Source organism: Pogona vitticeps, chromosome 2, assembly GCF_051106095.1.
Source record: "Pogona vitticeps strain Pit_001003342236 chromosome 2, PviZW2.1, whole genome shotgun sequence".
In the NCBI taxonomy this organism is placed as follows: domain Eukaryota; kingdom Metazoa; phylum Chordata; class Lepidosauria; order Squamata; family Agamidae; genus Pogona; species Pogona vitticeps.
The window spans coordinates 303,398,551-303,411,959 of NC_135784.1; the positions used below are offsets into that span (position 1 = coordinate 303,398,551).

Below are 13,409 nucleotides of genomic sequence, written 5' to 3' on the forward strand. Positions count from 1 at the left end.
ATTTCAGGGTGTCCACAAATAGTTCTCAGTGTGACTAAGTCACATGCACCCCAAAACCAGCAAAAAAGCCTTTAATCTGCAGTGATTTACTGATGATGATACCATTCCTGTTTTGCACACAGAGCTGTGCAACAGGGTAGAGCATTTTTTTAACTTAGTTGTTATACTTTTATACTTTGTTAAGTTCTTGAAATACTTTAATTTCTTATTATTCCATTTTGAAATACTGTATTAAGGTGTATCTGGAACTTGAGTCAAGGCAACTGGATTTCTTTCTTGTTAGGTTGAAACCTTTTGCTACTCATCCAAGTATCTTCTTCAGCCTGAAGAGAGTTGGTAGGAGACCCTTGATATATGCTCCCCCCTGGTCTGAATAGGCTCCTTAGAAGGACAAAGGACTGGGGATGAGAGATAATCCCACTTCTGCAGTCCTTCTCCATCCATTGCCATGGGTCATTAAGGGTCATTAACAGTTGTCTTTCTGGTGCGTGTGGTTCTAGTCTTTCCGGGGGAAGGTGCTAGATGGTCATCATCATCCTTCTAACGAGCCTATTCAGACCAGGGGGGAGTGAAACCAATGTGGAGGATATATCAGGGGTCTCCTACCAACTCGTCTCAGACTGAAGAAGCTACTTCGATGAGGAGTAAAATGTTTCAATCTAACAAGAAAGACGTGGTGGTGCTGCAGGCTAAACCGCAGAAGCCTGTGCTGCAGGGTCAGAAGACCAGCAGTCGTAAGATCGAATCCACGCGACGAAGTGAGCTCCCGTCACTTGTCCCAGCTCCCGCCAACCTAGCGGTTCGAAAGCATGCAAATGCAAGTAGATAAATAGGGACCACCTCGGTGGGAAGGTAACAGCGTTCCGTGTCTAAGTCGCACTGGCCATGTGACCACGGAAGATTGTCTTCGGACAAAAATGCTGGCTCTATGGCTTGGAAACGGGGATGAGCACCGCCCCCTAGAGTCGAACACGACTGGACAAAAATTGTCAAGGGGAACCTTTACCTTTACCTTTAACAAGAAAGAAGTCCAGTTCTCATGATAACTTCACCTGGATGACTGAGAATCTTCACATATATATTAAGTTGTAGTTTTAGACATGTCCATGAAAACTCACATTAAAATATACGTAGCAGTTGGTTTTTAAGGTGCTACATGTTTGCCTTATATTTTATTTTTGTTTTGCCTACCATATTGAGTTGGTTAAAATACTTATGCATTTCATTCAGTTTTCAGAGTTATATTCCTAAAACATCATATTAAAATTGTGTAGCTAAAATGGCTGTTGTGGATTTTTCGGGCTCTTAGGTCAAAAAACCCACAACAACCATTAGATCCCGGCCATGAAAGCCTTCGCGAATACATTGTAGCTAAAATGTTTGGATATTCAATAGATAGAGATTTTTCTGGACACTCAGTTTATCTGTCTTGCATGGGGCAAAAAACTTAAAGGATATTCAAAAGAGGAGAGTAAATTGTATAGAGGTGCAAAATATTTGTCTAGTCCATACTGGAATTCATCCTTTTAGTGATAAAAGGCAGTTGTAATGAACACAGGCTTCTGATTCTTCCTAAAAGTTTATAGAAGTCAATAAAGCTCTTAGGGAGGTGTTCAGACATCAGACTTTCTGACCTGACCTGCATTTGCAGTGACACATCCTTTCTCTTAAGGGTCTTTGGTAGTTCCTTTATAGCTGCCTTTCAAGTCTTAGTCTTCTTCTGATTGCCTGTTTGTTAGGCTTTTTACAGATTCAGTCTCTGTAACTTGAAATAATTCTGTTTGTATCCCATCTACTTCTGGTGATTTATTTCTTCTGAGTGTTTGGACAGGGGCAATCACTTTAATTTCTAAAATTACAGGCTCTCCGCCATGGGATTCTTTTTCAAAGGAATCTATCATCTTTGATTCTCTTTGATATAGTTCTTCAGTGTATTGTTTCCATCTTCTCTATATAATACATTCCCCTGTTGATCTATCAGCATCCTGATTTAAGTTTAAATTTTCCTGTGACTTCTTGGATAATATCGTTGAGATCCCTTGTTTTTCCTGTCTTGTTCTTCTGTTTCTTGTATTGGTTATTATATAAGTTCTCCTCGATATATGCCAGTCGCTGAAAAGTTGGTGGAAAATTTAATGAGATAGTATAAGTAAGGTAACATGGTTATGTTGCCTGCAGAGCAAAACTGGAGATGTCTGGGCACCCTAGTACAAGATGTACAGCTTTTTTGATGATGTAGTGTAGTTGTTGATGCTGCCTTGCTTTTCCACGGGTGATTTCATCTGCAGTTCTTTGACTGTCATGAATTTAGACGTAAGCCTTGTTCAAAATAAGTAGACTTCCCCATGTCTGTAATATGGAACCCTTGTTGCTTACCTTACAAGGCTCCTGTATGAGTCTCTAAGGAAACATTTGCTCTTTCCTCTTGCAAAGGCTTCTTCTATGCAACCTCCTCTTTACTTTCTTGTTTTCCTTGCAGATCCCCTATGCAGCAAGCTTGATCAGGAAAGAAAAACTTGGCACACATCTCAGCAAAAGCTAAAAGGTGAGAGAGCTTGAGGCGAAATAAGACTATGCTCCAGATTCAATAAGACATTGCTAATTTCTGCACAAACAGAAGGTGATTTCCTTCTGAAGATATTTTCCTTCCAGAGACTCACAATGTCCGCACAGTTCCCTTGTCCACAGAGCTTGGAAATATCTTCTGAACTATCCTTCCCAAAATCTGGGCAGGGTACAATCTGCCTTACAAAATCTAACCTCCTGCCATCACTACAGTCTTTTCCTTTGCCTTAGGCAGCAAAATGCTTTGTTCGTGGTGGTTGCCAAGAGCTGGGAAATACAGTGAAGTACTCTCCATTTCCCCCTAGTGGACAATTCTGTTATTGCACTGCAAAAATAGAAAAATATGTATCAAAACAAAATTTAAGGAAAAAAGACCTAAAACTTGAAAACTTTGCAACTAGAGTACGCCCTTTTAATCAGTGGGGATTTCGTGAGTCAACTTCTCTGTAAGTTCCACTGATTCAACTGCTCTAGTTGCAACGTATTGCTGAAGTTCAGCTTGCTTTTGTCAAAATCTCCTTAAAATGCAAATCAATCTACTTAATAATTAATTTTTGAAAGCAGCTGGGAAGTGTTGCTTCTTATACCAAACATCTTAGCAATTATTCATTGGCCGAAATCCAGTAGTAAGTCATAACTAGAGCAGGCCAATTGAATGAGTGGAATTTATATAGGTGCTGATTGACCAAATCCTTGCTGATTTAATGGGCCTACCGTATTATTGTGTTTCAGCTGTTATGTTGCTTCTGAACTGTGACTCAGTTACCCTCTGCTATCCAGAAAGCAACTAGTTCTTATTTACTGTGTTATTCCAAGCTCTGCCTTTTGTGACACCCAGTTCTGATGCCTGAAACAGTCACCTTACACTGCTCGGTGCTCCCAATTTGGCCTAATCCACGGTGATTCTTCTGTTCTTTAAGGCAGTGGTCCCCAACCTTGGGCCTCCAGATGTTCTTGGACTTCAACTCCCAGAAATCATGGCCAGCAGAGGTGGTGGTGAAGGCTTCTGGCAGTTGTAGTCTAAGAACATCTGGAGGCCCAAGGTTGGGGACCACTGCTTTAAGGGACCGAAGGCCACAGCATCCATAAGCCAAAAGTAACCATGGAAAAACGGAAGAGCATTGTGCTTTTTCATGCACAATGAATCACAGAGTGGATAAATTCCTCATGCTGTGCCTGTTGTCACTTACAAGCCTTCCCTGCAGACAGGAGACTGAAGTGCTACTCAAAGATTAGTGTTTGCTTAAATGCTACACCAGGTTAACCAAGCAGGGAATCGCAGTTGAGTTTTTCCTGTTTCATTTTGACTTTTTTAAAAAAAAGACCCAGCCAAAATGTGTGTGTGTGTGTGTGTGTGTGTGTGTGTGTATGCAGCCAGGATGTTTTGAAGTCCAGCCTCACAATACTGTGGTCCTGTGATTAAACAAAGCAAAACAAAATATATATATATGCTCATCTCTATTCCTGGTAGCCTTGAGGAATGATTGTTTTCATATTAGTGATGGTGGCAGGTGTGTGTGTGTGTGGGGGGGAATTCCTCAAGGGTCACCAAACCTCCAGACCCCGAAATCATCAGTGCCTGTTTTGGAACTTCCAGTTTGATTTAATGGCAGTTTCCAGACAGATCCAGCCCTTCTGCAGCTGGAAAGATGCTGATGAGATGCTGATGCCTGGTTTAAAGAGATGGCTAAATATGCTGGCCCACTCATATGGAAGAGTTGAGGCAGGCACATTCTGTGGCAGATCCTGGAAGTGGGGCATAGTGTTGATGGGGGGGGACTTTGGAGGGCAGCCCTATGGGTCCCACATGGTTTGCCCTGTGTCCTCCATGCTAACCCACTAGCCTCCAGAGCCGTGGAGGAAGCTGCCGTGTTGTCAGTGATACTCTCTTTTGGGCCGGTCTCATACGTAGTAGCTTTTTCCTGGCTACTTTTCTCACACTTTTCTCTGTCCGTTTGTCTTTCCTTCTTCTGTTTTGACGTACGCCATTCTCTGTCAGCGGTATTCCTCTGTGTTCAACATAAGGAAGCTAGCACAAGCTTTTTGCCAGATCTGGTATCAGAAAAGACAACACCTATGGGCAGCGTCAGAATCTCCCAGAACACTCTTGTTACTGATCTCAGATTGGTTTTTATGGGGGTGGGGAAGAATGACAAAAAGGCATTTGAAAGGGAAAGAGCTGAGGGAGCTACATTTATAAACTCCAGTGTGACTCTAGAGCAGTGTCTCGTTACCCAGAAATCTTTGCCAATACAACTAGTGGTGAAGGCTTCTGGGAGTTGCAGTCCAAGTACACCTGGGTTATACAAGGTTGGGAGACACAGCTCTAGAGGACTGAATGTGTGCTATGTGTCATCAAGACACAAAAGACTTATAGCAATCCTAATTTTCAAGGTGAGTGAAATAGTGTATTTAAGGAGTGGCATTACTAGTGCCACCCCCAGGGAGTTTCCATAGCTGAGTGGGGATTTGAACCCAGGTTTCTTGAGTCTTAGTCAACCACTCTGTCCACTACACCATATTGGGTAGTCCAGAGGACTGAATAGAGATTGGAAATGTTGAGCATACTGCATGTAACAATAAGCTGGTTTCCACCAAAGTCTTGTATATCATCAGACTGTTGTTCTTGGCATGATCCTGACCTCCTTTCTGAAAACTCAAGTCACTGGCATCTACCTGTTGCCAGGATTATATGTTAATGTAACCCATACTTTGAATGTATGCTGCCTGTCTTAATCATGCCATTGTCACTTTGGATGCTCACTGGCAAAGGTCCTCTCCTGTTTCCCATTCCATTCCCATTCCAATCCAAAATTCTGGCTACAGCAGAAACAACAATGTCTTGAACTGTCAAATCTTGAAACGTCATGGCATTTGTCTTTGCTGACTTCCAGGATTGGTAGGATATTCATCAGGACCTTGAATGTTCACAACCTGTGTCAATAAGGATGTTGTGACTTTGGAAGCTATTTACCCATTGGGAAGATGCATTTCTGTTTCCCTTTCCACCAGGTCCCCACTCTCGTCCCCAAATATATAAGCATCTGGCCTAGATCTTGGACTCTGGTGACTAAAATCCAGAGGTGAGAATAGGCTCATTGAAGCAATGGATCTTATAGAATTGGCTCACCAAAGCCACACTGATTCAGTGGGCCGACTCTTATTACAACTGGATTTCAGCCTATGTGAGTGAAACATAATTTCCCCCAAATTCATACTGAAAAAAACCTGATCCGTCTTAAATTTGTTATCAGTGAATGCCACAAATGCTTTTGTTTTTGGTCCTCCACAAAAAAACCTGGACTAACGTGGTGTTCTCTCTGAAATAGTTATCCTAAGGCAGCCAAGAAAACATTTTCATTTCTGTTCAGAAATGTAGTTGGTTGCCTTGCATCCTGGTAAATATATATATATTGCATTTTCCTTAACAGAATATTAAAAAAATACATGGAAATACTTTCTGGTTCCCCCTAGTGACCAGTCCTGATATTACACCTTGAAAATATTTACAAAAATACAGACGTTTTACAAAATTGTGAGTAGACGCTGTCTAGAGGGGCGGGGGTAAAAAATGAATTATTATTATTATTATTATTATTATTATTATTATTATTATTATTATTATTATTATTATTATTATTATTATTATTATTATTATTATTATTATTATTATTATTATTATTATTATTATTATTATTATTATTATTATTATTATTATTATTATTATTATTATTATTATTATTGTGAGATCCGGTGTAGTGCAGTGGATAGAATGACAGACTAGGACTCAGGAAACCTGGGTTCAAATCCCTTCACGGCCACAGAAGTTGTCTAGAAGGTGTCACTGTTAATCAACACTCCTTAATCTCTTGAAAGCACTATGAAGGTTGTCATAACTTGAATGAAACTTGACTGCATATAACAACAATAAAGAAAATTGTACACCTTTAACACTTGGGTTTGTTTGGAGGTTCAAAACGTGGTGGCGCTGCGGGTAAAACTGCTGAAGCCTCTGTGCTGCAAGGTCAGAAGACCTGCAGTCGTAGGATCGAATCCATGTGATGGAGTGAGCCCCGGCCGCTAGTCCCAGCTCCCACCAACCTAGTAGTTTGAAAGCATGCAAAATGCAAAAATGCGAGTAGATAAATAGGTACCACCACGGTGGGAAGGTCACGACATTCCGTGTCTAGTTGCGCTGGCCATGTGACCACAGAGGATTGTCTTCGAACAAACGCTAGCTCTATGGGTTGGAAACAGAGATGAGCACTACCCCCTAGAGTTGGCCACAACTGAACAAATTGTCAAGAGGAACCTTTGCCTTTTTAACACTTGGGTTTGATAAGATTTTCCAGATAAAAAATTTCCTTTAAATGCCTTAAAAATTATTTTGAAAGTATCTAGAAAAAAACTTTCATAACTACTCAAAATATAACTTAATGATATCCTCATTACTCCAAAAATAATTTGTTGTAGGTAAATATATTATTTGTAACTAGTTACTTCCAAGCCCTGGCCCAGCATCTCTAATTTTTCCTTTTTCTTCTTCTACCTCTTCTTATAGGAAGGAACCACCTGTAAAGATACTACCCATCATTCTGTACCCTGACTTTACCTAAAGACTGAAAATGGAAAAGCTTTGGGTATTAAAACAAAATAATGAAGAAACAAACAAACAAAAAATCAGGTTCCACTGAATCGAAGGGCAAGTGACCTCAAAGCTTCTTGGACAATGTAAATTAGAATGTAGCAGCCATTTATTAATTTTAAAGAAAGAAGGGGAAACTTGGAATAATTCAAGAAGGCCTATCTTGGATCTTTTTGGTGGTACCAAAGTTTGGTTTCGTGTTTTTAGACGGACTCCTGAACATGATAGAAACTGTGAAATGCTTTGATCTGGTTGTGTGGATAAAGCCCATACAAAGAACAGTCTGGCGCTTCCCAGCCCAAATGCCATGAACGTTTCCGAGAGGGTCAGCGGTTTTGCTTTTGAAGCGTGATTATTTTCTGGAAGAGAAACGCCATTCAGAAAAAACATGGGCGAGCATCACATAAAGACCTACGGATGGACGAGCATTAGCCATAACCAGGGCTTTCTGAAAGCAACCTGGAGACTTCAAGAATTCCACCTTATTCCACCCAACCCCTTTCTCAGACTTTGCCCAATTCTCTCCCGATATTTTGCCTGATGTATGAATGAAGATTGTACCATTCCAGAAATATTTTACAATTTATGATTGAGTGTAATTAAAGATATAACCACTGAGATTAAAAAGAAACAAAGGTATTTAACTCTGTTGTAGTTTCTTTAACATTTATGTGGATTTAAAAAAAAAGTCTATAATAAAAACAAAAAACTATACAATGTAAGAGTGGTGCTTTTCTGCTGTTCGGCTGTTCTTTGCGTTTTCCCTCTACCCCATCACTCATCCAGGATGGTGAAAACCATGTAGTTTGGTGGCCTTGGACATATATAAATAAGATGCCATGTGCAGAGTCAATCATTGTCTGCACTTCACATTGTTTATATTGGCCTCAGAAAAGAATCATCCTACCCAAACTGGGCTGTTGTTAGAAAGCCATCTGAGTATGCAAAATTTTTGAACCTGCTTTTCAAAAATTTGTGCAACTGCAAAGGCTAGGGACGAAATTCGTGCACTGTTAAACATAACTTCTACAGTTAAACATACTGTGTCAGTATACACAACATGTAAATCAGATTTCACCATAGTCATGTTTCTTAGGTTATTGTCTACCTTATTTTCTACTAAATAAAAAAAAATTCTCTCCACCATTAGGTGGCTTCAGCTTGTATTTTTCCAAAGTTCTCTACTATGTTTAAGGCACTTTGTGAACTTTGATATGGAAGGAGTGCCAGCTTGCCAAAGCATTCCCCTGGAAGTTGTTGTCTAGAAATGCTCTTCCGTTACAAAGAAGATGAGGCTGTCTTTAAGGAGACTTTTGATTCATGGCTACAAGTACAAGAGCCAGGATTCTAACCTAATACTGATGATGATTGTGATGCCAACACCATAACATGAATGTGTAAAAGAGGACCTAATACCACAAACATCCAGCCAGAATCCTATTGGTATTTGCATAAAATCTGTCTAACATGCCACGGCTAATTGCAGCTAATTGATGAGGTGCTGGGGTACATCTCGGGCGGTGCAATCAGACACATGACCAGACATGACTGAGCACCTAATCATTTAGTTGCAATTAGCCATGGCAAGTTGCGCAAACCTTATGTGAACGCGAAGAGGATTCTGGCCTTTGTTGTACCCAATCTTAACAATATTTTTTTTTCTCATTTCAGAAAGGTGCCATGTAAACAGGGCTGACACCAAACATGTTGCTTGTCTGAGGAAAAGGGCAATGTACCACTACCCACTGTTTCACATTTATTTATTTATTTATTTATTTATTTATTTATTTATTTATTTATTTATTTATTTATTTATTTATTTATTCATTCATTCATTCATTCATTCATTCATTCATTCATTCATTCATTCATTCATTCATTCATTCATTCATTTGTATTTTATTGGATTTCTACCCTGCCCATCTAGACCAAAGGTCTACTCTAGGTGGCATCCAGATGCCAGCTATATGAATAAGATGAATAAATTAGATGAATCTTATTTCAGCACTAATGTACGGATAGTGCCCTCTGCTTCCCTACAGGCAGGAAGGCAACCTTTGCTGGCATTGGTCCTGCCATGTGCCATAGGCAGCTGCATCCTCCCCCTTAAAAGGAAATAATATAATCCAGGAGGAACAGCTGAGAAATTAGCACTGGAGCCTCTCAAGCATCTGCCTCCTGAAGGGACAGCTACCTTCTATCTAAAGATAAGGATTTGACCAATTCTGCATGTTGGTTGGTTTACTGAAGCTACGTCATCACTGAATCAGGCCACACCAATCTGTTAGCCTTTAAGGTGTTGCAATATCCTTTAATGTTTCTGATAATTGTTGGAACAGATCAGCAATGCATGTAGAAGAAAGTCACATGAACCGGCCCCTAAAAAGGAGAAATGGTCAGATGAATAGCCAGTTGGGCCCAGGTTAATTTTTTGTTGGTCATCCTTTTTTAGATCTATAGGCAGACTAGTATTCTTAGGCTTCCTTGGCTGTTTTTTTCCCAAGCCAATATGTTGCTTTTTCTTCCTTTTCCGTCTGTACTAGAAAATAGAGTCTGGTGAGACATCAAAGCTACTTGCCAAGTATCGAATAATCAAGTAATAAACAGTTATCTGTAAATCAGATCCAAGGATATTCCCAGAAGACTGTAGCAGTCAGACATAGCTGTTCTTCATATTAATTTTTCACCTCCCCACCTTTGATCAGTGTGCTTAGCTCCACCTCTTCATATCATCACTGTCTCTGGAAAGTTAGTTTCCATCTGTCAGATCTGCTTTGATTCCAGTTCTTGCATTGTGTAGGGATTTGGATTTAGTGGCTTTATAGGACCCTTCTAACTCCTTTATTCTATGATTCTATGATTCTTGCCCACATGTACAGCCTACACTCATGAATGTGTTTTTCCTCTTCATATATAACACTCTGCACATGGAGACATTGATGATGAAGAGGGGAGACATAAGGAATGAACTTGACATGTCTTTTCAAAATTACAAAGTTTACAGGAAATCAGGGTCAGATTAAGAACTTTAGAGGCCCTAAACACTGAAAATATTATGATACCCCCTATGAATATAACATGCAGCAGGTCCCATGGCATGAAAAAAATATATAATGTGCACTTTATATGCATGAAAAGACACTAATTTAATTGAATGGCATGTGGCAAAAAAGAACCATATATATGCAAAGAAACTACATACAATCAAATTACCAGCTTCCAGCCAAATCTTGCACTTTCACACTTTGATTACTATACACAGATCTTGTAAAAATCTGTAAACTGAACAGCTCATACAAGCCCTTAATTACCCCTTTTGGGGTAATTTTAACAGTGGTTGTTATTTCTTTGACTTGCACCTATAGGGCAGAGGCCATGGGTCTAAAAGACCAGCAGCCCTTTTTATCCTTATCCCCACTCAGGCTCTCAAAAATACAAAAGTAAAAGCAAACAAAACAAACAAATAAATATACCAAGAGATGATGATGATGATGATGACTGATAATTTCCTTCAAAATATGAGTTTATCACTAGGCGCATCTTTATACTTTTTAGTTTTTGCCGGTTCCTACTCAATTTTTAAAGGGACGTGGTGGCGCTGCGGGTTAAACCGCAGAAGCCTCTGTGCTGCAAGGTCAGAAGACCAGCTGTCGTAAGATCGAATCCATGTGACGGACTGAGTTCCCATCGCTTGTCCCAGCTCCTGCCAACCTAGTGATTTGAAAGCATGTAAAAATGCAAGTAGATAAATAGGTACCACCTTGGTGGGAAGGTCACGGCATTCCATGTCTAGTCGCATTGGCCACGTGACCATAGAAACTGTCTTTGGACAAACACTGGCTCTACAGCTTGGAAACGGAGATGACCACCGTGCCCTAGAGTCGGACACGACTGGACTAAATGTCAAGGGGAACTTTTACCTTTATTTATTTATTTATTTATTTATTTATTTATTTATTTATTTATTTATTTATTTATTTATTTAATTAATTAATTAATTAATTAATTAATTAATTAATTAATTAATTAATTAATTAATTAATTGAATTTCTATCCCACCCATCTAGACCAAAGGTCTATTTACCTTTACACTCAATTACTTTAGGTAGGGAGGTGGTTTTCTTGGGATTCTTGATAGAGGGAGAGAGAGACAGAGAGAGAACGGACAGGTATGGATGGACAGATGGATGTGGTTTGTTAAGGAAGGTGCACCATTTGGTCCATGGTAACTCTGGCATTGAAAAAAACACTGTGGTGCCCTTTTCCCTTGTTGATGCCCTAAGCACATGCTTATTTTGCTTAATGGCTTATCTGGGGCTGCAGAAAATACAGTATATGATCAGCTCCATTGGGGCATTACCTCATGACTGTGAAGAACATCTTCACCTTTGGTTACATATTCTGAATATTTTTAGGTGAAATCCAGTGAGTCATTCAGTAAGACAACCGTGTGATCAAATCCAGTTTCACATCTCTAGCTAGGTAATTTGCTCCACTACAAGTCATTTTATTAGGTCACCCTTATCTTATCTTTGTACAGAACAGTTTCAGCCAAGAAGAAATAAATTGCAAAATCCTTCGGAGTTTCTTTCAGATAAAGAGATTCAGCTGGAAGATCTGGCACTGTGTATTGGATTTCCCGTTTTTCTCTTCCTGGTAGATGCTAGCTGGATTCTTCATGTATAAATCATTTGCCAAGCTCAACAGCATCTTACCTTTTGAGGAAGATTATGATAGAACCTTTTTTTTAAAAAAAAAAAAGCTGTTTAAAATAAGGGTTCATATCTGTGAGGGACAACAGATGAAAAAGGAAGATGAGTAACTGCTGAGTAAATGAGTAACACACAACTATACTTTTAAATGCGGTGACTGCTACTACTAGTAGTGTCACCAAGTTAACTCTGACTTATGATGACCCTCTCCAGGGTTTTCTAGGTAAAGAGTGCTCAGAAGTGATTTGCTATTCCCTTCTTCTGAGGATGCTCTGGGACTGTGCAGCTGGCCCAAGGCCACCCAGGCTGGCTCTTCTGCGATGCACAGCAGGGAATTGAGCTCCCAACCTCTGGCTCCACAGCCAGATCTCTAACTGACTGAGCTTTCCAGCCAGTTCATCGGTGCAAAAATGGAGCTAGCAGCGTGAGTTTTGCTTTTCTGTACAAAGAAATTGATCAGCAGGTTAAAAGACAGAGAAAGCTACTACTGCTCTCCTGATTTTATTCAACAGAAGGCTAAAGAAAAGTGAATTCCATGTAAACCAGGAACCAGTGGAAGTGTCCACGGAAAGGCAGCGATCCGAAAGCTCAGCATGATTATATTGGAAAGAAGATCTTCTTTTTCTCAGGATCCCGTCAAGAGAAACCAATGGAAGGATATTTTACAGCCACAAGGTAAGTCCGGGGTTCTTCTTCAGTCTTAAATTGTGCTTCGTTTTGCTTTCCACTTTCAGAGTAATATGTTCGACTCAAGAGTTTACAGGCACCGCGATGCCCTTCCAAAAGACCACCTTGAGACACAGGGTGGGTTAATGTCAACTTGCAAGTTTATGTGGTCTCTGAGGCAAAGCGCTTGGTAGCAGTTTGTGTACATCTTGGATGAAGGCTCTGTCCATTCTTGTTGTGAGTTATACCAGTCCAGTGAAGCATCTGGATTTATGAAAAATCTACCTCTACATGCCAAGCACTAAAAACTGAAGACAGTGAACTTTGATGGTTGTTGTGGGTTTTCGGGGAGTCCTCTGAAGATGCCGGCCACAGAGACTGGCGAAACGTCAGGAAGAACGACCTTCAGAACCTTCAGAAAGAGCCCGAAAAACCCACAACAACCATCAGATCCCAGCCGTGAAAGCCTTCGTGAATACACAGTGAATTCTATCTGTACTTTTGAACTTATTTATTACTTTATTTATTACATTTATATCCTGCTTTTTGACTAAAAGAGAGCATTCAAGCCAGCTTACTTCAAGGTATGGTAGTTCTTCTTCTTAAAAGAATAAAAATAGATATAACCACATTTAACTTTAAAAAAAACTAAAAGGAATTGTAAACCAACCCCAGGATAAAACCATTAATAATAATCATGTGCCATCGGATCAGTTCTGATGTCCAGCAATGCTTCTCAGGGTTTGGCCAGCTCTACTCACAGGAGGCATGGCAGGGAATCGAACTCCCAACGTCTGCCTCCCCAGCCAGAGACATAAACC

The 13,409-nt window shown here is 40.0% G+C and overlaps 1 protein-coding gene across 1 annotated transcript in view; it reads left to right on the forward strand.

The window, feature by feature from the left end:
* SKOR2 (SKI family transcriptional corepressor 2) overlaps positions 1-7,884 on the forward strand; it is a 42,803-nt gene extending 34,919 nt beyond the window's left edge. The window contains exons 7-8 of the mRNA XM_078384151.1: positions 2,480-2,545; positions 7,127-7,884. Coding sequence (XP_078240277.1) covers positions 2,480-2,542 — 63 coding nt within the window. The 3' untranslated portion in view covers positions 2,543-2,545; positions 7,127-7,884. The remainder of the gene's footprint in view (positions 1-2,479; positions 2,546-7,126) is intronic.
* The last annotated feature ends 5,525 nt before the right edge of the window (positions 7,885-13,409 follow it).